Genomic DNA, 27693 nt, shown 5'->3' on the forward strand with positions numbered 1-27693 from the left:
ACCCAGCAGCCTACCACCCCGCAGCCTGCAGCCCGCTGCACAGAGCTCAAGAGGGGCCGCCCAGATTCCTGAAAGGGAAGCGTTTGGCCGAGGGGAGGGTGGCGAGGGAGGGAGGGAGGCATACAGTCCCTGGCCCTGAGGCTAACACCCACTTGGACAAAGCGCAAGCCCCACACAGAAGGCCAGGCCAAGCCAGCCTGCTTACAGGGCTGGAGGAAAGGGGGGGTGGGTCTCTGCTGGTTGGGGGCAACTCCCTCCATCCTCTGTCTGCTCCCTATTCCCCTGAGTGGAAGAACCTGGTGGTGCTTCCTGGCCTCCTGGTGGCGGTGGGCACAGCCTGGCCTGCTCCATTGACCCCATGTTGAGATGCCCCCACATGGCCAGTGAGAGGGCCCCCAGGGCTGGCGGTGGACAGGCAGGGTGGAGGTGCAGGAGGGTATCCGGGGGCTGACATTTGGTTCCCACAGGCCACCTCTGCCACTTTTCCCAAGCAGCCCTCTGCTCACTTCCCCAATCTGTCACCCACCCCAGACTCTGGGTTAGCCTCTTCCTGTCCCCTGCCCCAACCCTGCCTATCGCCCACTCTGCCCCACTGGACAGACAGGGGTCAGTCTGAGGTCATTCAGGGATGGGTGGGGAGTGGGTCCCTGCAGGATGGGTGAGGCGGGCCTCTCATGCTCTGGGCCAAGTCGCTTGGGCCCAAGGGGTTTATCTGCTTACAGGGAGCTGGGAAGGGGTGGCAGGCACGGTGGTGAGGTGTGCCCACCTTGTACCCGCTGTTTGGCTGCCACCAGCACTTCTGAGTGGGCTAATGGGGCGTGTAGTCAGGAGGGCAAGTGGAAACCGGAAACAGAGATCCTATGTCAGAGGAGAAGCTCTGAGGGGCAGCAGGTCCCTTCAAGCCTGGGGTGGCTGACTCAGACTGGGGCCTCTAGCATCATGCCCCAGTCATCCCCCCTCCCAGCACCCTCAGGAAAATGAGGGTCCGAGCCTCCCGGACACTTGTCCCCACCTAGTTGGGAGGATGATCCCTCTCCTGCGAACACCACTTCCTAAGCTGGTTTCCCACCGGCCCAGCCACGAGATCCGGGGTGTTGGCTAGCCCCCCCCACACTCGGTAGCTTGGTATTTCATGGGGGCTCGGATGCCTCTCCCTGGAGGCCTGCCCCACCTCCCTCAGTGTCAGCCATGGCAGGGGCAGGGGTAGGGCAGGGCTGATCCCACCACCTTGCCCCCGTGGGGCAAGGGTCAGGCAGGCAGATCAGGGGCTCCACCACAGGACCACAGCGGAGAGTGGAGCCTGCCGCCGCCAGTCAGCACCTACCTTCTGGTGGGGGATCACCGGCAGAGGGGACTGGACCGGGGGTGCTGTTGTGGAGATGGGGACGGGGCGCTTCGACCTGAAAAAACCAGAAAGGGCACCAAGTGAAGACAATTGCTGCTAGGACCAGAACCAGGAGCTCCTGCCAGGGCAGAGTTGGTGACAGGAGAGGTCAGAGAGCCTGAGGACATGCCATGAACACGCCATGACACGCCATGAGACCCCAGAAAGGCACTGGGCCCGACCGGGTTGGAGAAATCATGGCCCTTAAGCACTTTGCACCCATGAGCCTCTGTTAGGTCCTTGGGAGGCCGTCTGGGGTGAAGAGAAGGCAGGGAAGACCCTGACTTTCAGGCCTGACTGCCCAAATGCTGGCAGCAGTGTGACCACCCCCACCGCACCCTCAAACCTCATCTGTGAAGTGAGGCACAGATGTGGCAGGTGTTTGATGGTGGCTCGGGCCTCTCCTTCTGGTCCAGAGGCTGTCCTTACTTTCCTGTGCAGTCCTGTAGCACAGGCTGGGCCCATGTGACTGCTGTCAGACAGCCCCTCTGTCGAGCCCCTGATGCCCACACCCCAGACTCCACCCCCTGCTCTGGAGAGCTCCCACCTACTTCTGCAGCGTGAGACTCAGGTTGTAGCTGGCAGACTTGATCTTGTTCTGGGCTTCCAGGTGGGTCATGGTGTCTGTGTTGATGCCGTCAATGGCCACCACGAGGTCACCCTGGCTGAGCTGGGACTGTGCGGCCTTGCTGCCTGGTGTGATCTGAGAGAATTGACAGATGGGGGATGAACATACGAAGGGTGGGCCTGAGGATGGGCCAGTCCTCGGGGAAGAGTCGCCTGGGATCATGCAGTAGAGGCCCGCCATTTCCTCTTTCACTCACTGCGACCAGTACCCACTGCTCACCAAGCCTGATTCCTCTTCCTGGCACACGGCTACCTCATTTCTTAGTGCTCTGTGTCTGAATGCAAACATGATACTAGCTCGGGCTAGGGGAATGTGGGTGGAAGCAACGTATGCCACTTCTAGGCCTGCCCCTAGCAACCATGCTTGCCATCCTGCACTCTCTCTGCTTGTCAATTGATTGGATGCAGAGGACCCAGAAGAGGACAGCTGAGCCACCAACAGAGGGACCTGAATCCTAGAGTCACTGCTGGGAGGAGACATCGTTAAAAAATACTGCATCAGATGTTGCATGAGTGAGAAATAAGCTTCTGCTATTCTAAGCCATTGAGATTTGGGGGCTGTTTGTTACACCAGTTAGCCTACTATAACATCTGTATCCTCAAAACCCATGGAGCACTTTGCAGGCTCCAGGAGAGAGGGTATATGTAAGAGCTAAGATTGAGCATCACCACAGAGACTCTGCCAGGCGAGTAGGCAAGACAAATGCACCCTCACAAAAGCATCCCAGGACAAGTGCCTAGTGCTCCCGTGGCAGGAAGGCAGAGAGCTGGGAAAGCCATCAGCTCAGCCTGGGGAAGCAAGATCAGTTGGGACATGGGGCAGGGTCCAGTGCTCTGTGGTTGGCTTCACACTTCCAGAAAGGTAGGGGGTGGGGAGTGCAGGTATGGGGCCCACATTCCAAATCCTGCACACTCATGACATCACAGAATGTTAGAGTCTGGGGGACCCTACCCCACATGGCATAATCATACAGAATGCGATAGCTGCGACACAGCAAGAATACCCAATCTGATGTCAGGAAGGCCACACTCCCAGTGTGGGACATCCTGTGGGATGTCACGATGGCTCAGACTATACTCCCAAAGACATCATGCACAAAGCCAAATTCTGCCTGCCTGGCCCTCAGTACTAGCATGCTGAATTTGGTCGTGGTCTCCCCTGCAGTGATGTCACTGGAAATGCAAATTCTGGAGGGCCTAGGTGTATAACTTGATGGCTGGCCCCTAGGGACATTACATGGAATGTGATCAAGCTCCACTTCTAAAGCTGTCTCATAGAATGTCATGGAGACTGGCTTTACCCCAACCACCCTCCCCCCATGACACCACATGAAATACCATGCAAGCCCTACCCTCTACTGATAACACAAAGAATGACTTTATGACTTGATCCCCATGACATCATGTGGAGGCCCCCCCAATGACATCATGTGGAATGCCATAAAGGCCTTGCCCCCAGTGACATCATAGGAAAGAGGAGCCTCTGGGAGCCACCCCCCACCAAGTTGTAACTAGAGGATATCCCTTGGCTTTTCTTCCACAACATGCCCACCAGCCAGCTTTCTTTCCTGGCTTCTCTGGGCACACCCCAGTTACTTCCGTGTCTACACCCCAGGGACAAGGCTGGCTTCTAATGCTGGCAGAAGCCACTTTCTGGCTCCGGCCTGGGGGACCATCCTAGAAGGAGTCCAGAAAGGACCTAGGGAAAGTCCCACACCCTGGGTGCCAGGTCTGGGTTGGCCTCTGGCCAGGCCCTGGGCTCCCAGAGATGGAGGGAAGCCTCCTACCAGGCCCTTTACAAGGAACTTTTATCCAAACCAGGGCCACCTGCAGTCACCAGTCTCCAGCCCATTCCCAAGTGGGCTCTACAGGGCAGGCCAGGAAGCGTGTGTGCTAACCTAGTGATAGCAGAGAGAGCAGGTGAGCCCCCACTGTGGACCCGCTCTTTTAGCCCCAGGGATTGTACTACTTTCTTAAACACTGACCACCCTATGCCCAGAGTAGCCTCCCCTCACCCCCAAATCTGCCAAGACGAGGCAAGGATAGTAGAGAAACAACCCATAGACTGCCAGGAAGCCACGTTGTCTGGTTTGCAAAGTCCAGCCTGCCTTCCTGGCTCCCACTGGGGTATCTTGAAACCACTTGGGCTTTCTCAAAATACACATCCCATATCCCGAAATTCATGGCTGCAGGGAGCCTCTACTGATGACAGGAATACATTGTTGCCTTTGATTTGGGTTGAACAAAGGGTAAAAAACAACAGAGCAAAAGAAAACATTTTCTAGGCTAAGAGGGGACTCCTGAGAGCAAGCTGAGTTGCCCAGCTGGGCCCATCTGCAGAAAATCACCTTTATGGACACCTTCGGGCTTCACGTTCAGGTCAATGCTATCCCAGACACTTTTTTCTTATAGACATCTGAAGAGTTCTACAGTGAGCACCCACGTAGCCACCACTGAGGTTCTACCTTAGCATTTGTTCAAGTTGCTGTGTCACATGTCAGTCCCCCTGACCATCCATCAGTCCATCTTAGCTGGGAAGCATTTCAGAGAAGATAGCAGTTACCAGTGTGTCTCCATTCAGGGTGAATTGTGCAATGCCTCTGTTGTCCGAGTGGACTGCCCACAGGGATCCCCCACAGCAGGACACCTCCACACCAGGGCTCCCCTACAGTAGAACACCCCACACCAGAGCTCCCCTACAGCAAGACACGCCCACACCAGTGCTCCTCCAGATGCTTCTCACCATCTACAGAGAAGGGGGCCATTACTCTGCAGCAAGGAGCTCCCAGGTCAGGCCACTACAGACCCTGAGACAGAAGGGCAGGCCTCATGCCTGCAGAGATGATGCCTGCCAGGGAGGACCGGAGCTGTGTCCAGAAGCTCATGGAAGCCGGTGTGAGCAAGGACACCAGAATGACATCCAAGAGTTGCTGGGGCCAGATCGGCCAGGACAAGCCGTAGGACTATCTGGAATGCCCTCCCTTCGGAGTTGCCCTCAGGACATCTGTCACCCTCGGGCGTGGGGTAACACCATACCTTCCTACCGCCATCCTCTTGCCTGGTCCTGCCTGACTCCCTCTCGTCCTCAGGTATAGACTGAGGTGATTCTTGTTCCCTGGGAAATGTTCAGTCTCCCCAGAGCCTGGTCAGTAGCCAAACTTCCTGAGGGGAGCGCCGAGCTGGCTCCTGTCTGCCCTGGCGCCTCTCTTCCTGCACCTGTGTCTGCTCATCAGGGCTCAGCTGGCCTGGCTTTTGGCTGCCCTGAGCAGGGCCCATGACCTCTGGGGCTTATGGGGTGGAGGGTGCTGTAATTCTCTGCTAGGTGAGCGATCTTCTGGCTCTGCCTGGGTCTCCTGAGAGGAGGCAGGGACCCTAAGGAAGTCACCCCTGCTCTGCCCAAGGACCATCAGATCCCCACGCCCTTCTCAGGAGCAGCTTGCCCTGGAAAAGGGTGGGGTCACCCTGGGACCCTCGCCTGGAGCCCAGGGCTTGTGAAGCCTGCAGTCCAGGCACGGTGTGCCCCATGTAGCTCTTGTCTGACTCTGCCCCTCTCTCTTCGATCCTTGTCCTACAAAGGACCCAAAGCCACTACATCCTCGGGGGATTTTTTTTTTCTTTGAAGTCTTTCTATCCTCTTTTGAGCATTTGAAAAACTCTTCATAACCACTGTTTCGTCCCCATTCCACTTTTTCAGTCATCCCCAATCACCAGCTACCTCTCAAGTAAGGGCCCAGCTGTGGGCCGAGCTCCAGGAGCACTGGCCTGTCTCAAAAGCTCCTTAGGACAGGCTTTAGGTGGTTGGGGGCCAAAATTGCCCCCAGGCTCACCTCACGGGAGCCCTTCCTCTTTGTTGGGCTGTGGTTTAGGGCACCTGACAGGGGACACAGAGCTAGCTGGTGCCAGGGAGCAACTGTGGCCTCTGCAACTGTGGGCGCCTTGAGGAGAGGCAGTAAAGCAGAGAGCACAGACTGGTCTGAGCCAGACCTCAGGGTACGGAGCAGCCTCCACGCCCTCTGTGTAAAGACAGAAATAATGCCTTTCGCCCAGGATTTCTGTGAGGATTACATTTTTAAATAGATTATTCTGTAGGGGCACCTGGGGGGCTCAGTTGGTTAGGCATCCAACTTCGGCTTAGGTCATGATCTCACAGCTCATGAGTTCGAGCCCCGCGTTGGGCTCTGTGCTGACAGCTCAGAGCCTGGCGCCTGCTTCAGATTCTGTGTCTCCCTCTCTCTCTGCCCCTCCCCCCTGCTCATGTTCTGACTCTGTCTCAAAAATAAATAAACATTTAAAAAAATTAAGCAGGTTATCCTGTAAGGAGGTGCAGAGCTAAGAAAGTTTCAGGGAAGCTCCCAATGGAGCGGGTACAGGGGCTGGCCCCTAACCCCTATCCCCGAAGGGTGCCAGAGGGGTGGAGGCTGGGAAGTTGCCTCCTTGGTCCCCACATGGAAATAAGATCTGGGGCTGGCAGAGAGTGGCGTGTAAGGGGCCAGCCCCAACTGATCAGTCCTGAGCCAGCCTGCTGTCCCTAGAGGGGCCTGAGCATCAGCTGGAAGAGTGGAAGTTCTGTCCACAGTCCCAGGGAAGCAAGGCGCTGGCCAGGGCTCAGGCACATACATGTAAGGTTTTTATTTCCCTAGCTCCCTGGCAGCAGAGGGGTAGCTGGGCTCTGCAGAAGTGCTCAGCCATCACTCTCAGTGCTCAAAACCAGACAGGCGCCTGCCTTCTTTCCCTCTAGATACGTACGCTTGCCCCCCGACCAGCCCCTGCCAGTGTAGGTGGGTCAGGGGCTGGAGGGGAGGGCGAGGGTATGTAGTAGATGCTGTGTACTGTGCAACTTCCAGCATCCCCTCCCAACCAACCCAGGCTGACCACCCCAGGAGATTTCCCATGGAGCTCGAAGTGCATTTAACATTATGTGATCAAATTACTGTCACGCCATGCTCTGCTCCCTTCCCATCTGGCCTCCCCTGGGGCATCGCTCCATCCTTCATCCTCTAGCTGGAAGCTTCTGTCTCCCCATGACCCCGCTCCCCAACTACACCCTGGCTGATAGACAAGCCAGAGTCTTGTCTATGCTCAAAAAGCCTCTCCTTGCCCGGAGAAGATTTGTAGGGCAGTGAAAATATTTTCTATGATACTACATGGTGGATCCATGTCATTATACCTTGGTCCAAACCCATAGAATGCACAACACCAAGAGTGAACCCAGATGTAGACTATGGACTCCGGGTGATAATGATGTGCCAATATAGGTTTATCGTGTGTAACAAATGTGTCACACAGATGGGGGATATTGATAACAGGGGGAGGCTATGCATGTGTGGGACTGGGGGTATGTGGGAATACGCTGTACCTTCCACTCAATTTTGCTGTGAACCTAAAACTACTCTTAAAAAAGTAAGTCTTGGGGCACCTGGGTGGCTCAGTCAGTTAAGCATCTGACTTCACCTCAGGTCACAATCTCATGGTTTGTGAGTTCGAGCCCCCCATCAGGCTCTGTGCTGACAGCGCAGAGCCTGGAGCCTGGAGACTGCTTCGGATTCTGTGTCTCCCTCACTCTCTGCACCTACCCTGCTGGTACTCTGTCTCTCTCTCTCTCTCAAAAATAATAAATAAACATTTAAAAAAATTAATTCTTTTGGGGCACTGGGTGGCTCAGTTGGTTATGCATGTGACTCTTGGTTTCAGCTCAGGTCATGATCTCACAGTTCATGAGTTTGAGCCCCACGTCTGGCTCTATGCTGTCAGCATGGAGCCTCCTTGGGATTCTCTTTCTCTCTCCTTCCCTCTCTGCCCCCCACCCCACTTGCATGCTCTCTCTAAATAAATACATACATACATACATATTTTTTAAAGATTAAGTCTTTTAGGGTGCCTGGATGGCTCAGTCGGTTAAGTGGCCGACTTTGGCTCAGGTCATGATTTCACAGTTCACGGGTTCAAGCCCCGCATAGGGCTCTGTGCTGATAGCTCAGAGCCTGGAATCTGCTTCGGATTCTGTGTCTCCCTCTCTCTCTGCCCCACCCCCGCTTGCTTTCTGTCTCTCTCTTTTTCTCAAAAATAAACATTAAATTTTTTTTAAAAATTTAGGGGCACCTGGGTGGCTCAGTCAGTTAAGCATCCGACTTCGGCCCAGGTCATGATCTCATGGTTATGAATTCGAGCCCCACATTGGGCTCTGTGCTGACAGCTCGGAGCCTGGAACCTGCTTCGGATTCTGTGTCTTCCTGTCTCTCTGCCCCTGCCCTGCTTGCGTTCTCTCTGTCTCTCAAAAAAATAAATAAATAAAAAATAAAAAGAAGTTAAGTCTTTAAAAAACGGATCTCCCTGCCTTAGTTGCTCCAACCAGCTCCTGTCATGTCTCTCCTTTCCTTCACCTTCAGGCTTCTCCAAGAATGACCAGCAGGTCCTGCCTCTGACTGTCTCCCATCCCTCTCACACCCAGCCATCTAGCATCAGCCCCCACCACTCCACACATGCAAGTGACCTCCCTGTACCCCAAACCAGGAGTCACTGGTCCCCTCTCTTGCGGATCACACCCTTCCCTGCAGGACCTTCTGAGTCTCTCTCTTCTTCTCCTCTTTTCCCACAGTTCTCTCCTGGATGTCCTAGGTGTCACTCTCAGTGGGCCCCAGACAACACTGGGGCATGGTAAAGTCCACTTCATGCCTCTTAGGATGGTCCCAGCATAGAGGTGTTTCCTGGCTCCAAAGAGGTGGAGAAGCTGTGTTTGGGAATGTGAGGGCCTCCGGTGAGGGGGCCTTTGCAATCATGGACAGTCTCTGGATGATGGGGGACCGTGCAGAGAGGGACGGAGACTCAGGGAACTGGGGACACATCTCCCAGGTGGGAGGGCTGCCCCAGAGGGACCTAGTAGGCATTACTCAGGAAGCCCGGCCTTCCTCACACTTGCTGCTGTCCTACAGTGGCTTAAGCCTGAGGAGCTCCGGGGGCTGCCCATGAAGTTGCCCTTGTCCTAGGTCCTGGCCCAAGGCTTTGGAGGGTCTGCTCCTCAGGGCCCAGCCAGCTTCATGCCCACTCCCTTCAGGGCCCTCACAGAGTCAAAGACATCTCTGAGTACCTGGGAGGGAAGCAGGGCCTGGGCACCTCCAAGAATGCATTCCCCAGCCATGGGCCTCTGTCCGGTTATCTTCCCTATTCCTTCATCTGGGAAGGCCCCGGCCAGCCTCCCAGCAGCCCTCCGGAGGCTTGCCTGACCTTCAGGGTGGCTATAAACAGCACAGCCTGTCAGCACTGCTAGGCGCTGCCCAAGGAACAGCAACTACGGCCTCGAAATTCCAGGAATTGCCGGCACAGTTGCCCCAGAATAGTCTCGGCCTGTCCCCCTCCCCCTCCCAGGGGACCCTCCGTCCTCTGCGTCCCCACTGTAGCTAGGAGATCTGACAAATACTGGAACCAAAAACAGCAAAGAAACAAAGGCTTCTGGGCTGGTGCCCCAGGAGAGGCTGCTAGGCCGAGCGAATACGGCTGTAAGAGATAGAGGCATTGGTGCAGAGAGACGGGCACCCTTCCCCCCTCCCCCCACCGGGGTCCAGGCTCAGCCCCACGGTTCCCCCATCCTCACCACCACCTCAGTGGAACAACAGGTGCACAGAATTTTATAACTGTGAGCAGCAGAGCCAGACAAAAACACACACTTCTTCAGTAGAGTCAAGGGCTGCACGACGCACCAAGGACAAGGCCCCAGACCACAGCCCCTGCCTCTGCCCCAGCTCTTGCACCCGAATGGGCTGGGCCTTTGGAGCTGCTCCTTAGAGGCTGCTCCCACCCCTCCCCCACTTCCTGGAGAATTGGCTGCGGCTGGATGGAGGGGGGGGGGGAGAGGGGAGCTCATGTTGCAGGCCCAGCCGCACCTGTCCAGGATAAATAAAGGCATTTCCCCTCCACCCTCCCATTCTCCCTCCTGAACCCACTTCTCTGTGGATCCTCAGAAGGGAGACTGGGAGAGGGAGGGGGGCTGCTACAGCCCCAAGGTTGATTCTGGTGGGCAGGGTCGGGTGGGGACTGGAGGTACCACCCAGCGTGAGGGTGGCAGCCTTCTTCCAGGAGGAGCAGCCTGTGTCTACAGCTGACAGGGGACAGGCCCCATTCAGTACTTTGTTACTAATCCCCAGCCAAAGGGCTGAGCGGCAGGCCAGGGAGTTAGGGGTTCCTAAGGTCACAAGAGCTCCTGAGCAAATCGAGCCTCGGTTTGCCCCGCTCTGAAGTGAGACGGTAATCGCAGCCCCGCCTGCCCAACCACCTCTCTCAGGACTGCAGTCCAGGTGCCCAGGGCTGTTGGCCCTGCTGAGAATGAGCGAGCCCTGCCTTTGCTGCCCCCATCCCTACCCCGCTGCAATACGCCACCACTGCCCTGTTGCAAAGGCTCAGGCCAGGACACTGGAGCATCCGCTGGCCCTGCATCCCACTGGGGAAGAAGTTCCTGGTCCAGAAGGGCCTTGAGAGCCCCAGCAGGAAATACCACAGCCTGATGGGAGTGTCTTGGGCCCTACCTGGCCAGTAGCACTGAGCCTGGGATGCCCAAGCCCAGGATATCAGTGGCCCACCCGAGAAATTTGTGAAGAGGTTCTAAGCCCTGGGGAGGATCCAGCATCCATCCCAGCCTGTTCCCAGCCTTGATGACTTGGGGCATGGCTCTGAAGGAGGCTGAGAGGCCATTGTACCTATCCCCCAATGCCCTGCATGAGCCGCGGGTTCTATTTTTAAAGGTCCCCCTAGTCATTGGCTCCATGACATCCCAATACACCCTTTCCTTGCAGTGAGGACATTCTTCCTGCTGTCTAGCTTAAGGCCTCTGTGCTGCAATATAAGCCCTGGGCTGGCTGAGGCCAGGTGGTGCATAGATCCTGGGTGAGGTCATTGACTATCCTGGGTGCCACTGCGACAGGAGGCTAATTTCCACCCGCAGGGATGGGGCAGGGAGCACCAGCATGAGGCCTGGAGGACTGTAGGGCTGGGGGAGATGTGGGTTCAGTCTGAGGCATGGGAGGCCTGTGGATCCATGACAGTGAGGGTAGACGGCCCCTCCTTGGACATACAGGAAACCTGTAACCACCTGAGAGCAGTGCAGGGTCCAGTGGGGGAGGGGCAGTGTCCACTGGGACTCAAATGCCCATGTATCACCACATCATCAGGCAGGGTGTGCAAGGCTCTGGGTGTCCTTTTGGTACTGCACCCTGCGGTTTCTGGGACAGTGGGTCTGAAGGGGTGGAGACTCAAGTCAGATGAACAAGATCTCTGGCAGGATGGAGAACATGGCCATTTCCTGGGACTAGAGCTGGGCCAGTGCCCCCCGCTGGAGGAGTGTGGCTTTTGTAGCTATTATGAAGTTCCTATGTCACCACTGAATGGGACTTCTCCTTCTTCGGATCCCCCCCAAATACCCACACCAAGTTCCACAAGCAGGATCGCTCCTCCATGGGGGCACTGGCTCCCTGTCCCCTCTGCCAAGCACTGACTGCCCACCTCAGTGCCTCCCTGCCCGCGCCCACCCTCCACCCCCAGAACCACAGCAGAGCTCTGCTGCCCTGAGAAGACACTGCCTCCCTGTCCCCCGGTGGGCAGCAGTCCCAGCTCCCTGGCCCATCCATCACCCTCCAGTGACAGCCTGGAACCTCAGCCTGCCCCCTCGTGCCCACACCAGCAGCACAGGAGCTCAGCCTCAGCCCTACCCCATCAGGCAGGGCTTGCCTTTGCCCTCCCACATCTCACAGTCCACCCTGAGCCTCAGGGCCTTCAGACTCGCTGGAGAGAGGGTCTGAGACTCGCAGCTCAGCCAGACTCACGGGAGAGTCCTTTGACAAGTGTTGCCTGAATGCTTACTGTGTTCTAGACACTGGTACAGGTGCTGGGAACACAGCAGTGGTTAAAACAAAGACAGATTCTCCCAAGCAGATCTAGCTTATCGCCTCTCTGGACTTGAGTGTTCCTGGCTAGGCAGTAGAGCTACTCAATCTCCAGTGATCTGTGACATCCCCAGCAAGTTGTTCCCTGACCACAGACACTCCAGAACATGTGGACCATTTGCCCAGGTGAGCATGAGGAATAAAATGTCAAACAGGTAGGCAGAGCCGCTGTGGCTGAATGGGTAGGGGCCCGGCCAGGTGAGGGAGGAAACCAGTAGGAGATCCCCAGCAGGCCCAGGAAAGGGGGTAGAGATGAGGCTGCTACCTGGAACCTGGGATGAAGGGGGTACTGGAGCCCAGTTACCAGCCTAGCCTAGCCCTGAGCCCCAATGGCAGGGCAGCTGAAGTCACCAGTCTGTCCACCTATCTATGTGCTGGCCTGTCACCTGCCCTCTCCATGCTAGGAGTGCTCTCTCCCCAAAGCAGCTGCCCCCTTCTGTGGAGATGGTCCAGGCTGGGGAGCACCTTGTGCCCACCCTCCCCAGGGAAGGGCTTAGGAAGGCACTATACTCTGTTCACCAGCCTGCCTACCCAGCAAACTTGGCCTTTCCTTCTTGGCTCAAAACACCCACCACTTGCCCATGTTTCACACTCACAACAGGTTGGCGAGCTCAGGTAGACAACAGCTATGGCCAAAACCAAGGGCCTGTGGCCGGCAGTATCCAGTTGGAGCCAGTCCCAGCCCCAAGTCTGCGGATGGGACATGCTCTGCTCTCTGAGAGCCTCAGGGAGGACAGCAGAGGGATGCGCACACCCTCCTCAGAGTGTGCCCCGCCCCTGTGGGTGCCAGGCTGTGTGGGCAGTGCACACTCACCCGGGAGATAGTGAGCGGCATGTTGAAGTCCTTGCCCCCCTGGAGACGGAAGCCCCAGGGCCCAGGCCCGGTCAGGGTCACGCTGTAAGACATGCTGGTGCTGACAGCGGCAGCCTCTGTGAACAAGAGAAGAGAAGAATGAGAGGGCCCTCACGCACCCACCTCCCCAGCCTATACCTGGGCCCCTACCCGCGACCCCCAGCCTTGCCTGCTCCGTCCCTTGCTGCCTGGCCAGGCTGTGTGGAGCTCCTGAGAGGCTCCTAAGAATAGCTGGGAACGAATGCCATCGACACTGATATCTGCCCTCTGCTGCGCCCATAAATGGACTGTAACCCTACACTCTGCCCGCCCGCAGCCTCCCACCGTGACTCACACGGCTAATATTGCCCCTGGGGAGGGGTGTCCAGCACCCAGCACCCCCCAAGGGGCAGGATGGGGGACTGGCCAGGTTAGTGATAATGCTCTCTCCTCCTTGCTCCCTCTGCCCTTTAGAGAGCCCAGATGTGTGTTCTCTCGGCCCAGCTCAGCCCACCCGTTTGCCCAGAAGACTGGGGCTTTGCACTTTGTGTCTTTCTGCCCTGTGCTCCCTGGTGAGGACTCTGAGGTTGAAGCTTACCCAGTAGAAAGCCTGGGACCAAGCTGAGCCTCCAGCTGGTCTGGACAGAGCTTCTGTTCAGGAGACTGGCAATTGGTCCAGGGTTGTCCAGCCATAAAAATGATCAAATAATAACTGTGTCTATGGTCATGGCTGAGCTCAGCTCCAGGTCCCTCATGGCATTATCCCCTCAGATTCTGAGAGGCTGCCACCTTGGCCTGCAGGAACCAGGGTTCAGAGAGGTTAAGTGCCTTCTCCAAGGTCACACAGGGAGTGGACCCAGGCCATGCTGGAGCACCTGAATGGTGCTCATTTCTATTGGGCTTGTGCCAGATAATGGGTTCCTCGTGGCCGCAGGCACCTCCCGATTCCCAGGCCAAGCATGGAGGCGAAGGGCACAGGGTCTTGGCACAGGGTCTGAAAGCAGGTCTGAGGCAGGCCCACACCCTCCAGACCCTCTAGGGGCCCAGAGGTTATTCCTGGCTCTCCTGTCTCATTTGTGCTCTGGAAAACTTGACAGCAGCATGGAAAGCTCCAGCTGCCAATGTCGCACGCCAGGCCCCCATGCCCTTTGCACTGGAATGGCAGTGGGTAGGGAGGAGGGGAGGAGATGCCATTTGCTCAGCTGCTGGGATGTGGGGCCAGAAGGCATAAGGAGGGGGAAGTGCGTGCAGTGTGTGTCTAGGTTGTAACCCAGAGACAGTGTGTTCTGGGTGGGGACCTGGGGGCCTAGGCCCCTTGGGACTCCAGCCAGTGTGTTCTTTGGGCCAAGATACCTCCAGAAGCCCTTCCTCAGAAGACACTTCAGGCCCTGTGTGGTCTGGAGATAGATCAAGGCCCAAACTGGCTCTGATTGGAGAAACTGAGGCTCAGGGAAGGTGAAGGTGACAGGGCTGGCAGTTCTTTGGCCCTCTGGGAAGGCTCTAGCCTTGGCTAGGCCCTGAAGACTCACAGTGGGCCTGGGGTGTGACATATTCCCAGTTGCCATCACCCCACCTCATGGCCTGTCACATACAACATGCATGGTAGCATCCCCACATCACAGGGACATTTGGTAACTTGCCCAAGTTCACAAGAATATCAAGTGGAAGACACCAAAGAAGGACCTGTATTCTTTCCCCCATTATACCACCTCTTCTGCTGGGTATCAGACAGCCCAGGCTGCCCCCCTGCCCAGGCCTGGCCTGGGAAGCCAGGAAGTCCAGGAAGCTCGTGGCCAGCGCCCCACCCTCCCCATACCATCCCCTACCTCACTCCCAGGCCCCCTCCCATCCATCCCCACCTCCAGGTTTACCCCCTTTCCTAGGAGGGGTCTGTCCTGCTAAGCTGGAAAGGACCCGGCAGCAAGGTATGACCAGTGTGGGGAAAGAAAGAAGCCCACCCTGTAGGGGGAGGGGAAGCCCCGGGCTAGGCAGTACCTGGAGCTGCAGGCTCTTTCTCTGGACTCTGGCACCCACACTGCCTGATGCTGCCTCTGGGGAAAGGGAGGGGTGATGGGAAGGATGCTCTTAAAGGGGAAGGCCAGCCTCCCTCCGTCTGCCTCCCCTGGGAGACCCAGCCAGAGAGGAGCTGGTGCCCACAGGCTGGGCATGAACCCCCTCCTGATAACAGCAGCTCACTGGGGAGTGGGGGTGGGGACAAGCCTGGTCTTTGTCCCTCCTCTATTCTTCCCCTCGCAGTTTGAGGTGGAGGCTTCAGGAGTGAGAGTTGCAAGGTGGGGGACAGAGGGAGGGGAGAAAGAGATGCTGCGGGCGTCAGAGGCCAGGCCCTGGGTCTCTCTCCCATCGCGACACCAACAGGTGAAGACCATGCTTCTCTGCTTTTTATTTTCCTATACGCTGTCAGAGCGATACAGCCCTGGGATGATCTTAGGTCACTGATTCGAGACACGCCACAGGTGCAGTGTGTGCACACGTGTGTTTGGTGGGCATGCAGACATGTGCAGGTAGAAGAGTGTGCCCGAAAATGTATGTGTGCACAAGAGGGTGGGCCATGGCAGAAATAGCACTGGGGAAGCAGGAAGGGGATAGCGGTGAAGAACAGATTCCGGTGCATGAAAGTCTGTGCTCGGCTTCAACTGCTGGCCGCGGGAGATGCAGTGCTGGCCTGCCCACGTCAGTGAAATGCCCAGCCCGGGTGCAGCGGCAGCTCGCAATTAGCTGGCGTGTCCCACGGAGCCATCGCCATTGTCATCGCCTGGACAATCACAGCACACAGCATTTGAGGAGAGGCAGATGACTCCGGGAAGCAGGAGGGCCTGGACTGAGCCTGGGGTGCAGGCTGTTGAGATGAGAAGTGGGTGCCGAGCACATGGCAGGGCAGGTGTTTTGGGGTGTGGGGCCCCGAATCCAGCACAGCCTGGGTGACAGGGCCACTTCCAAAGCCTGAAGGCTCATGGGGTGATCTTGGGTCTGTGTGTATGAGGGGGAGGTGAGGGAGCTGGATGTGTCCCAGAAGAAAAGGTGAGCCAATGGGCACCCTACATCCTGGGGTCCTGGCTGGGGAGCAGCCCTTTGGTCTGAAAGCAAACAGCACACATATGTTTAGCTCCAGGAGTGTCCCACTGGGAGCATTCTCCCAGTGACCCTCCATGTTTAGGGTCACCAAGCAGTGAAGTGCGGTCGCATGGAGAGGCCAGGTTGTGTCCTGGCTGGGGGATGGGCCTTCTCCGAGGCCACATTGTGGCCTGGAGGATGGAGCCTGCACTATCTAAGGCCACCAGCAAGACCTCCCCCCCGGGGCCGTCCCCTAGGCTCTCAGACTCCTGCAGTCAGTCAGAACTGAGCTCCCCTCACCCCCACCGTCCAGTTGTCCTCTTCCTCTACTCCCTCTGGGGGGCCTGCAACTCCTCTCGCCCTGCGGCCGCAGTCGCCTCATTTCTTGCCTGTCTTACAGCACCAGCTTCCTCCAGGCTTCTCCCTGCCCGCTCATTACATTCCAGCTGTCCTTCTCCAGCCGCTGCAGGGAACCCAACCACCCCGCAAGGTCGACCGAGCCTACCTCAAAGCCCTAGCTAAGTCCTCCAAGGGCTCCCTGCTCCCCCCAGGGTCAAGGCTAGAGACCCCTCAGGTCAGTATCTGATTGGGCCTCCCCACAGTTCCTACCACCTCTTGCCCTTCTTTTCTCCTCTTCTCTCCCCACCACTAGCTCCCGGAGTCCCTCTGGCTGCTCCTGGGTCACAGAGCAACATTCTGTTCCAGGACACGCCAAGCTCCTCAGTGGCCCCACTGTGTTCACACAGGCTCTTTTCTTGGCCTGGACTGCTCAACATCACCCCCATCCTGCCTGGCAACCCTTGCTTCACCTCCACCTTTCCTGGGGAGGCCTCGGGGACTTGCCTCTGCTTTCAGCACCCTGTGTGCTGATACCTCGATGGCAGTGCTTATCACACGTGTTAGGTGATGGCTGATATGCTGTCCCTCCCTGCCCAGTGCCCTAGCCCGGCCCAGTATTCCCTCCAGGACATTCCCTCCACTGCCCTTCCTCACTGCTTGTCTCCGTCCTGGCCTCTGTGGCTGTTCACAGTGCCCAGGGTCAGGGCTAGGGGGTGAGTCGTCCCTGGAGCTGGAGCATCGAGGGAGCTGTGCTCCTGGGAGAGGCAGGGATTCCGCAACTGCAGGGGGCAGCCCAGGGCTCCCCCTCTCTGGGACACCCAGGGGGCAACCTTGGGGACGTAAGGCAGGACATGGTCTTAGGCTTGCTAGGGAAGCCCAAGAGATCCCAGGAGCTGGGGGTGTTGCACCAGTGTGAACAGAGGGGCTGGGTAGAGAGCTGTCAGCTGAGGGGGGAGGGTAGCCTCGGGGCCTGTGCACACGGCATTTCCAGCGTTCCAGAATATGGCCTTCTCTAATCGCCATCGACATTCCGTTCCATAGGCACTTGGGCTGACAGCTGGCCTTCTTTTAATAGCCACAAGTATTCTGGGTGACATCCTAATCTCAGGGCATTCATAGCGAGCACATAACAGCTTACAACACCCACCCCCCAGGTACATCCAGCCTCCAGTCACGCAGACAGCGTGGTCACACGCAGTTTAGAGCGGACAGGTTGGGGCATACTCAGTCCTATGCCCTGTGGTGTCACAGAGACAGAGAATATGTGCTGGGCACATGGTCACACACATGCACAAGTTACACTCCACTGACTCACTGCACACCACATACCACATACTGTCACGCTCACACATACACACACAAGCTATACAATCATCACAGCACTGTAGAGCTACCACCACTGCCATGCATGTGCATAGTCAGGGTCACGCAATCACAGACACTCTCAGGTACAGTCACAGACCACATTCAGGCATGCTCAGAGCATCTTGGAATCACAGAGACCCCCAGGCACCCCAGGCAGGCAAGGGAAATCTGGGTGGGGAGGGAGTGATTCCCAGAGGGCATTGGGCCCGCCCACAAGAACAGCTCCCCTTTCCGGGCCACTCCCTGGGCTACTTGCCCCCTGTCCCCACCCCCTTATAGACTGGCAGGTGCCGGGCCCAATCACCTGCCCAGGCGTCTCTGCTTCCCGTCCCTGGGGCCTGACAGGGGCCTTGGCTTCCATGTCCTCCAGGCCCTGACTGCAGGGGAACCGTCCACTCACTTGCTGCGCAGCCCCCCACACAGCTGCCGCCTCCGTGTCCATCCAGCCCTGGGGAAGGTGAGAGAGTCACTATGAGGTGAGAGGGACATTCCAGCTCTTGCCCTCTTCCCCAGCCAAGTGTCTCTCCGTCGTCCACACAGATATTCACTGAGGCAGGGTCTGTGATACTGTAGGCTTGCTGGTCACCAAATCCCTGCAAATTCTGAGTGCATGTGTTCATGTGTGTGTGTGTGTGTGTGTGTGTGTGTGTGTGCATTTGTGTGCCTTCTTAAGCATGTGGGATGGGTCTGTCTTCACTCTTTGATGTCGTGCACTACAGTGGTTCAAGGAAGGGACCGCTGGCAGCTCCTCCCTCAGCCCCTTAACAGAGACCTCCAGGGATGGAAGCAGTGGCAAAAGGTCAGTGGCGATTCTTGGTGAGGCCCATGGTGGGCCCTGTAGTTACAGTGATGAGGAAGCCCAGGTGTGGCTGGGAGACAGGAGCCCACAGCACAGAAGACTCTCCTGGGGACAGCTAGCTCCTGCCTGTCTCTTGGGAGGCCCCTCTAGGGCCACAAATGCCTGTCTTTTCAAGCTGTGGCTCTAAGCTCCTGGAGTAATGCCAGCATGGAAGAGAGATGGCCTAGAGCTGGAAGATGCATGTTCAGTCCTGGTCCTGCTCCTGGGTGACCTTGGGCCAATGCATTGCCTCACCAGGGTCCCTGCCTGTCAGGGGCGGATGGTGCAAGGGAAAGCCATGGAACAGTTGTGAAGGGCTCTTCCTGACAGCATCCCAGGGTCCTGAGGGTCCCTGAGTCTCAGAGGCAGCCTTGCCCAGAGGCCTGAGGCTGGCCTGGTTGAGGAAAGGAGGGCAAGGTGCTAGCCAGCAAGGGCCCAGCATTCTTACCACCTCACTCTCTGAGCCTAGGGATGCCTGGCGTCTCCGTCCAGAGATCCAGCTGAGGTCCGAGGCCTGGCTGCTCAGTGTGGAGCGGTGGGTAGAGCGGTAGCTGGCGTAGGGGCCAGTGCGCTGGCCCGACACGCCCAGCAGCACCCCCAGGCAGGGCAGGTGCTGGGCAATGGCCATTCTGCAAGAACAACACATCTGGTTAGGAGATGGGGGTGGACCAACAGACTGATACAGGGCTAATGGGATTGGAGAGAAAGCCACTGGGGAAATGGGGGGGTCTCACACATTGTAGTTATGAGGACAGACAATTGATAGGGTGATGGCGATGGACAAAAAGACACTGGCAGTCAGAGGAGGTGATGAGGAAGGACAGACAGATGCTGGGGTGAAAGAGACTGACAGGCTCATAGTGTTGGGGATGGACAGACACTGAGGCCATGGGCATGGAGGGAGAGGCTTTGGGTAGCAGGTTCAGCAAGGTGCTTGGTTTCAGCTCTCATGTGGCTGGCCCAAGGCACATCTCTTCCAATGGGGACCAGGGACGCTCCTCTGAGCCTGCAGCTGGCCTCAGCAGGGTGGGGAGTTACTGACACCACCAGGCAAAAGAAAGCACTGAAGGCCTCCTCATGCAAGAGGCCAGCTGTGCCGGGATTCTAACAGCAGAGAAGGCTCTGGGCCAGAACCAGTCCCAGGCCTCTGCTAGGGCCCTTGAACTCTCCCGACTGTGGTCTCTCTAGGACATTGCTCTCTGGGGGCTTCTCTTTCTAGCGGGTATCACTGCTTATTGGCCATCTTGGCTGCTTTTGGGCCCTGGCTCCAAAAATTCCATAGTCAGGATTGGACACTGCCCAGGGAGCTCTGATGTCCCTCCAAGCTGAGCCCCCTGGGAACCTGGGGCAGTGGGTAGGGGGGGTGCACAGCAGCTCCAGACCCCACCTAGTGTCACTGGCTGCTCCCAGCTGCTAGAGGTCCCCACATATACGAGAGATAGGAAAGATGGCTGGCCTCTGCGCCCATTCACTGCTTCAGGCCCTCTGTGCCCATGAGGGTGGGTCTGGAGACCTGGGGCTGGGTCCCGGAGGAGGGCCGCACCTGTACTTGGGGTGGGTGATGGCATAAATGATGGGGTTGTGGATGGCAGAGGCCTTGGCGATGACAGCTGGCACCGAGTTCATGTAGGGTGTCAGCACGTGCGCGTACCTAGGACAGAGAAGCAGTGGTCCCCCTGCCAGCTGGCCCTCCTAGAGCCTCCACAGCCCACCTTCCCACTCAGGAACCTTCTTCGTCTAGGCCAGGCCCTGCAGGGCACAGCCCAACCTGGCCCAAACCAGCACAGCCACGTCAGCCCCGCAGGAGGGACTGCCATTCAGGGAGCGTTCTGACCGGAGGTGAGAGGGAACCAGGGGAGCAGTTGAGGGAGGGCGGCTGAGAGGAAGATGTGCCAGGTTGGGAGGTTCCACCAGGTCCACTATAGCTTGGAGCCTGTGCTGCTGGCAATAAGCCCTCCCCACCCCCAGTGACTCTGGCCCTCTGCCCATCTCCTCCCCCACCCCACCCAACCCTGAGACCCACTGCTTCCCTGGCTGCCTTAGAGTGATTTCACCAGAGAGCTTTAGGGAGGACCAGGCCATTCCTGCACAAGGAGGTCTCATACCCAAACACATCCCAGGATTAATAAGTATCACTGTCTCAAAGTGCTTCTGCATTCTGGCCTATGTCCATGCTGCTGTGGACATCAAGGTCCCCAGACTCTAGCCACAAATGACGAGCAGGCAGGGGGTGAGCGGCTCTCCTGGCTGTGTGTCCACAGGTGAAGAGGGAGCCAGAAACTCAGGGAGAGTCAAGTGTTCCCATGGGATCTGGCAGGACCTGGTAGCCCTTGTAGGCCCTCAGGTCAAATCCACTGTGGTCCAGAGCTCCCGCACCCCTAACTTGGTATGTGTTCCAGTGCCTCCAGGAGCGGGTGGGCCCATCTCCTGCAGGGAACCTTACAGCCCGGGGAGAATGAACAAAGTTCTGAGGACTGACTTCAGTTGTAGGGATGGCTGGCTTGGGCTTAGACTGAGGAGGGTCCCCTTACCCTCCTCCCTCCCCTCTCCGGCCCCTGCCCCAGCCCCTTGGGCACTGCTCACCCAGCAAAGGCCATCAGGGCCACAATGGAGTAGGGGGCCCAGGAGAGCACGAAGAGAAGGATGACCAGCAGCTCGATCTTGGCCATTTTCCACTCTCTCTGCAGCCGCTGCCGTTGCCGGGGGGACCTACTGCCGCCCTCGCAGGCCCTGAAGGTCTGGAGAGCCCTAGGATGGGTGCAAAGTCCAAGTCTGACCCCACTCTGGATGCAGCGAGTGCCATGATCACGGCCGCTGTGGGGGGGGAGGCTGCCTGGACCTACCTGGTCATTCCCTCCAATGCAGGAAGCCCTGACTCCCAAAAAGTTCTCCACCACATCCAGCCTAAGCTGCCTCCCTGTGGTTCCCCTTGTGATGTCTTCTCTACCCCCACAGACCTCCTGACCAAGCCTAAAGGTCCCCTCCTCAGAAGTCCCCATCTTCTGAGACTCCTCTAAGCACCCAGGTTGCTCTCATCACTAGACATCCCATCTACTACGCACATGTGCTCAGCTTGTCCTTGCCCACCTGCAGCTGGGAATGTCCTGGGTGGGTGCACATGTGAGCCTGGGGGCAGGGTAGGGGCACCCTGGAAAGGGGTATGGCTACCCTCCCATCCAGCCCCTCCTCGCACCCAGCTCTTACTGGCCTGTCTCTCGGATGGCCCTGAAGATGAAGATGTAGCAGTAGACGATGACCAGCAGGGGCAAGAAGAACACAAAGCAGAAGAGCAGCATGGTGTAGGCTCGAACTGATGGCGTGAAGCTCATGTAGTCCCAGGAGCAGGAGGTCAGCAGCCCCTCTGGTACGTAGGCGCCTGGAATCCGGGGTGGGGGGCAGGTGCTCAGCCTTCAGGGTAGTGTGATTCAGGCTCCTCCTCCAGTAGGGGCTCTGGAGGTGGGGTCTGGGATCCCTGAACACTGGTCCCAAGCCCCGCCCTTCCCAGTTCAGTGCGGAAAGCAGGGCACCTGGAGGAGAGCTTTACAAGCTAGTTCTAGCAGGCAAAGCCCACTGCTGCCCATTTTTGCCAGTTTGGAACAGAGACCTCACCATAGCCCCAGGGTCTCACCCCACCAGATTTGGCCAGGTGCTCGATCCTGCCACAGAAAGGTGGGTGCCTTCCTGCTACCTCTCCTACCCGCTCAAGCCCCACACCCCAACGCCTGCGTGTCTGACTCTGCAACTCAGCATTGGATACACCTGTCACTTCCCACCACACAAGAGCCATGTGGTCTTCCCCTGTACTGGGAGAGGGGGACCCAGGTCACGCTCTGATTGCTGATGGCACATCAGTTTTCCCTGCTGCTAGTCATGTGCCCTGAATATCCATCTGCCTTGAGCCTCAAGCACTCCCTTGGTCCCACCTGCCAGCTGGCCACCCCGAGTCTACCAACCTGCCCCTTGAACATGCCCTTCCCAGCTTATCTTCCCCTCTCCCGATTCCCCCAGTCCACTTACTCCAGCCAAAGAAGGGTGGCAGACTCCAGGCTAGGGCATAGAGCCAGACGCCCAGCAGGACAAGCGCCGCCCGCCTCTTGGACACCACCCCGATGGTGGCCAGTGGGTGCGTGATCACCAGGTAGCGGTCCAGAGCAATGGCCATCAGGGTGATCATGGAGGTGATGCCAAAGAGAGCCCCACAGAAGGCATAGAACTCGCAGCCTGTGGGCACAGCTCCCTGACCTCAGATCTTGGCAGGAGCCCATGAGGTACCCCAGGGGAGGGAGCGTCTGAGGATGTTGCATACTCAGCTCCTGCCTTCTCTCTAGAAAAGCAGCCCTGAGCCCCTCTCCAGCCTGGCTACTTGCCACATCTGGCCCAGAAGCTGAGTTTTCCCTCTTGCTCACTCATGGGATTGAGGGCGGCCACCCATTCTCTGCCCAGGAAGAGCAGATCACCTCCTTGTCCAAGGCCACCCTCCACTGTGGGCATGGCCCACCACAACCCTCCTCCTCCCTCCAGCATGAGGGAACCCTGAACGTCTACCTGCCTCCCCGAAGAGCCACCGCTTATGGAGGCTGCTGGCGAAGAAGACAGGGGCCTGGGTGAAGGACATGAAAAAGTCACTGACCGCGAGGTTGATAATGAACATGTTGGCAGGTGTCCTGAGTCCTCTGCTCCTGTGGAGGGTCAGAAGCTGTCAGGAGGTGCTTCTGCTGGAGAACTTCCCTGAACTACATGTGCACACACACACGCGTGCCCACGCACACATGTGCACATGTACAGTCACCAGCCACTGGGCCACAATCCGTCTTGCTACCTAGCCAGCACCAGCCAGACAGCTCTGGAGCCTGACAGTGTGGACTAAGAAGTGAGGTCCCCTGAAAGACAGCAACTCTTGCCCTGTATGGAGAGCAATACCACTCCCAGAGTGTTGTGCAGCCCAGCAGAAGCAGGAGCTAGCTCTAGGGCTCATCTGTTTCCTCCTCTCTCCTTCTGGAACCCTCTGCATGACCCACACTCTCTCCTTGGACACACCCCTCACTCCTCTGAACCCCTCCAGGCCAAGTTCTCCCAAGTGGCTCCTCCTGCGGAGCTTCTCACATCTTCCTCCTCAGGTGCCCCTCCTTGTCCCCCTCATTTCAGTATTTCTGCAGTCTTCACCCTCGGGGATGGCCCAGGCTGTGCCCTGCAGGTCAGGCACTTTCACAGACTTCTCTCCCATAATTATCCATCTTTGCATCTATCCCCTCCCTCTTTTCCAGGTGGGAACATGGAGGTTCCCACCCAGGAAGTGGCTTCCTCCAGATAACAAGGCTCAGTAAGTGGCACTGCCAGGATTCAAACACTTATTTGATGGGCACTGCACAGGCGTAGATTTACTTAACCATCACATTGACTCCATGAAATCAATCACAACTCTGTTTTGCCAACAAGAAAAATGGACTCCCAGAGGATAAGTGACTTGTTCAAAGTCGGTTCAGCTAATAGGTAGTAGGGTCAGAATTCACTTCTTCACCTCCTGTCTCACCATTCAGCCCAAGAATGGGGCAAGTGGGGAAAGAAGATGGGGGTGGTTTCCAAGGGTGGCTGCTGAGAGTCTTGAGGATTAAGGATCCTGTTGCCTGGGCTGCTTTTTGAGGCAGAGGAAGGATACCCACTGGGGCAGGTGACATGGAGGTAAGCTGAGAGCAGGGTAGAATGGACAGAGGCTCGGGTATTGTAGGGACATTTGTCTTACAGAAACTATGCCTGGGGCCCATTGGCATGTGCCACTCAAGTTGCCCTGGACTACTCTTTGACCCCTTCCCTGAGCTGGAAGATGGAGGCCTGCCCTGAGACCACTGAGGGCTTGGCCGTGGTGTCCCCACCCAGGCTCAATGGAGCCCTGGCAGAACTGGCACTAGAATTCCTGCCCTGTCTTTGCATGGCCAGCTGCCCTCAGTGCCCATGCCCACCAACCAGGTACCTGCAGAAGGTATAGATGACCATCAGATTGCCCAGAATCCCCGTGAGCCCCACCAGCAGGATCACTGTGCCCAGGGTGTAGTGGGCATGGTCCGGAACATCAACTGTGGGGAAAGGGATCCAGGCAGCAGCCTGAGCCCTGGCTGCCTGCGGAGAGACAGAGAAATAAGAGCATCACGTTATCCTGTCATCTTCAAATAACCCCGAGAAAGAAGGGTTAGGGTTCCCATAGGGTGGGTAGGGAGACTGAGGCTCAGAGTGGCACAGCCACTTGCCACACTACTAGGAAGTGGCTGAACCAGAGTGGAAATTCAGATCTCTCTGAAGTCAAGCTCAAGCTCCTATACCATGACACAGAGGTACAAGGATTCTAGGATCATCTGTTGGAGGCTGGTCGGACAGACAGACACATGTCCAACAAGGAGGAACATGGCTGGAGTAAGTCTACCTTCCCTTGGGGAGAAGGCAGAGCCATCCCCTGGGTGGCTTTCTCTCCACTATATGGCCCTGACCCAGGCACTCAAGATGGTCCGCAATGGTATTCTAGGCCCTGTAGACTCTGGGGTGGTGGGGTTGGGTAGAGCCCCTCTCCTCAAGACCCCCAGCCTCAAAGACTGCCACAGTATAATGGAATGGGGCTAAGTTTGATGCCTGGCATGGGAGAGAAGAAAGGAATTTCCCTTTAAAAAGAAAGCTTACGGGGCACTTGGCTTGCTCGGTCAGAATAGCATATGACTCTTGATCCCGGAGTCATGAGTTTGATGTTGGGTGTAGAGATTAATTAAATAAATAAACTAAAAAAAAAAAAAAAAAGAACACTTAAGTCTCCCAGGGTCACTGCAGGGAGGTCATGACCCTATAGGCCAGTACAAAGGGCTTTAAAGACCCCTCTGCCCTAGCTCCTTTCCTGGGAAGGAGGACAAGTTAGTCTCTGCCTTGCCTCCTATAGCTACAGAGCCTTTCCATCCTATCCAGGATATAGGCCTGCATCCCAGGGTCCTAAGGGCCAGCCCTCGCCAGTTAACAGTGGGTTTGGGGGCTATGGTCCTGGGGCCCTGGCAGGATCTTGGACGCAACAGAAGGCACCTAACACCTCACTCTGGGCTGGACAAATCCAGAGACCTAGGGTATGCCTTCCTCTCTGGAAGGCTTCATGGGACATCCAACCACCCTCAGAAAAGAATGGATGCAGCCAAGGACAGATCTGGGCCATTCCAGCCCCTTGTCCTTTAGGGCTGGCCTTTCTGTTCCTCGAATGCACTCCACAGGGAAAGACATTCCCTACACTGTCTTCCTTGTCCTCTTTGTGGGATAGACTCAGAGAGGTCCAGTAACATGCCCAAGTTCCCACAGTAGAGCTCAGGCCATTTCTATCTCCCTGTCAAAGCCCCTGTGTGTTCTCAACATGGAGGCCAGGGTGAGGGGAGGGGAGGCTGTGTGTGTGCACACACTGGCCTCTGGCTTACCGTGGGACTGATGGGTAGAGGTTGGTCCAGGCTGGAAGTGCTGCTCCAGTAGCCGTCCCACCTGCTGGGTGAAGCTGGGGTGGCCACACAGCTGGGCTCCTGGGTTCTGGGCCCTGAAGGAGGGTTCATCCTGAAGTATGGCCGTCCTTTCTTAAGCCCACAGAGAAGTCAAGGGCACAAGGTGCTCAGGATATTAGCTGTGCCCCGTCTCCCAAACTTCCTCCTTCCTTAGCATCCCTGCTTGATCGGCTGGCTGCCTGTTCCTGCATCCAGCATGGACCGAGCCTGGAGCTGCTCTTCGAGCTGATGACTGCTGTGTCCAGTGAAGCACAAAGGAACGAGTGTCACAGCTATGGCGACTCATAGCCACGGGGTCTGTCCCCACCTTTAAGTAGCGGAGCGGGGAGTGCACATGCCCAGTTGCTCAGTCCTGCGGGCTCCCTGAGATACAGGTCCCTGGGTATCTGTCCACAGAAGGTTTGATGATGGTAGTATACATGTGTGAAAGTGTGTGTGTGTGTGTGTGTGTGTGTGCGCGCGCATGAGTATGAGAGTGTGTGTCAGTGTGAATGTGTGTGTATATGTGTATTTCAGGGGAGACTGTTGTGCTTGGCCTCCTGGACATTGGACAGGAGCCTTTGTCCTCCCCTCTGACAAGGCTCTCTCTCTTCCCCGAGCTCATCAAGAACAGCGTCTGCTCCCTCAATGATGCCCGGGGTTGCCCAGTGGCGCCCAGCTTCACCCTTTCCATGGGGTGCCCTGCCCTCAGGTTCAGCCTGCATGAGTCCATCACATCTTCACAACCACCCCCCTCCCAGAACCAAGGCTGGTCACCCACTCCACAGATGAAGAAGCTAAAGATGTGCCAGGATATCACACAATCAGGGTGAGATCACATCACAAGGCAATTTGTTTATTTCTTGCCTTTGATAACAAATTTTTTAAATTGTTATTCATTTATGTTGGGGGGCATACATAGAGAGGGAGAGAGAGAGACTCCACGCTGTCAGCACACAGCCTGGTGAGGGGTTCAAACTCACAAACTGAGATCATGACCTGAGCCGAAACCAAGTGTTGGACGCTTAACCAACTGAGCTACCCAGGCGTCCTGATAATAAACTTTTTTATTGAAGTATAAAGACTTTAAAAATCCAAAAAGGCAAATCTGGTAGAGACCTGGGGACTCAGGCCTGGCTGAGATGAGTGAGTGTCGGGGTGGAAGGGTCCCCTCTTGGAGGAGGCAGCAGGAGCCAAGTGAAGAGCCCAGAGGTGAGCAATCTTCGCAGGGGGCCCACTTGGCTTCCAGGAACATCCTACTTTGGAGTGTGTCCAGAGGCACAGCGCAGAGATTTGTAGAGCCCTGGAGTGGAGACATATGCTGTCTCCTCCTCCAGGACTCCCCCCACCCCCAGTCTCTACAAACAGTTTTCCTTAAGCCCCAGATTTGGGTGGGATGGGGGGCAGGGGGGAGCACCCACACTCGGAGAGAAGCTACACTTCCCAATAGGCGCCAGCTCACGGTTCAGACACACTTCCTCCTGGGACCTTCCATGTCAGTCTTAGGCTGACAGAGGCTCACTTGGGTGGTGGGTGAGGCTGGACCCTGGCTTTGTTTCTCCCTGTAGTGCCCAGCATGGACTTACCAACTGCTGGCCTTTGAATATGGGGTTCTACCTACTGATCTCAGCTGGGAGCCACTCTGAACTGACACCAAGTCCCATTCACTGTTCTCCCCAATCTTCTACCCTGATAATTAGGAAAGAATGCAGGTGAAGTACCTAGCACCAGGGGCCCCCAGAAGTGTTTGCCAGTGGACAGATGAGCAGGGGCCATACCCTGGGCACCATAGGCCTCAAAACAACTCCTAAAGTCCT

At 56.9% G+C, this 27693-nt stretch overlaps 2 protein-coding genes across 10 annotated transcripts in view; both read right to left on the reverse strand.

Moving 5' to 3' along the window:
- Positions 1-13064, reverse strand: part of LDB3 (LIM domain binding 3) — a 63507-nt gene extending 50443 nt beyond the window's left edge. For 2 of the 8 annotated variants that reach the window (XM_030334787.1, XM_030334789.1), the window contains exons 1-4: positions 12963-13063; positions 12755-12870; positions 1936-2087; positions 1325-1400 (exon numbers count right to left, since the gene is read on the reverse strand). In XM_030334787.1, the coding sequence (XP_030190647.1) occupies positions 1325-1400; positions 1936-2087; positions 12755-12847 (321 nt within the window). In that variant the 5' untranslated portion in view covers positions 12848-12870; positions 12963-13063. Of the gene's footprint in view, positions 1-1324; positions 1401-1935; positions 2088-12754; positions 12871-12962 lie in introns of all 8 variants that reach the window. The other 6 variants (XM_030334788.1, XM_030334790.1, XM_030334786.1 and 3 more) reach the window with 5 other exon arrangements.
- Positions 13065-15150: 2086 nt separating this feature from the next.
- OPN4 (opsin 4) lies at positions 15151-26180 on the reverse strand. 2 transcript variants are annotated; one of them, XM_030335529.1, is made up of 10 exons: positions 25820-26180; positions 24355-24500; positions 22932-23065; positions 22404-22607; positions 21591-21762; positions 20970-21134; positions 19930-20037; positions 18835-19015; positions 17853-17996; positions 15151-15545 (listed from the first exon to the last, which is right to left on the reverse strand). In XM_030335529.1, exons 1-10 carry the CDS (start codon positions 25946-25948, stop codon positions 15465-15467), a joined length of 1464 nt encoding a protein of 487 aa, XP_030191389.1. In that variant the 5' UTR covers positions 25949-26180; the 3' UTR covers positions 15151-15464. The 2 variants fall into 2 exon arrangements, with proteins under 2 accessions (XP_030191389.1, XP_030191390.1); XM_030335530.1 differs by lacking the exon at positions 15151-15545 and adding an exon at positions 15829-15867 and having other exon boundaries at positions 25820-25948.
- Between the last annotated feature and the right edge of the window lie 1513 nt (positions 26181-27693).

The sequence above is a fragment of the Lynx canadensis genome, chromosome D2 (assembly GCF_007474595.2).
Source record: "Lynx canadensis isolate LIC74 chromosome D2, mLynCan4.pri.v2, whole genome shotgun sequence".
NCBI lineage: Eukaryota > Metazoa > Chordata > Mammalia > Carnivora > Felidae > Lynx > Lynx canadensis.

Bases quoted from the DNA above. Each gene is read 5' to 3' on its own strand.
- OPN4 (XM_030335529.1), bottom strand. From the start codon at position 25,948: ATGAACCCTCCTTCAGGGCCCAGAACCCAGGAGCCCAGCTGTGTGGCC. The intron at 21,135-21,590 runs GTAAGAGCTGGG...CACCCATCCTAG, and splicing joins GCCATCCGAGAGACAGGCCA to GGCTCTCCAGACCTTCAGGG. The intron at 20,038-20,969 runs GTGAGCAGTGCC...TCTCTGTCCTAG, and splicing joins GCCCTGATGGCCTTTGCTGG to GTACGCGCACGTGCTGACAC.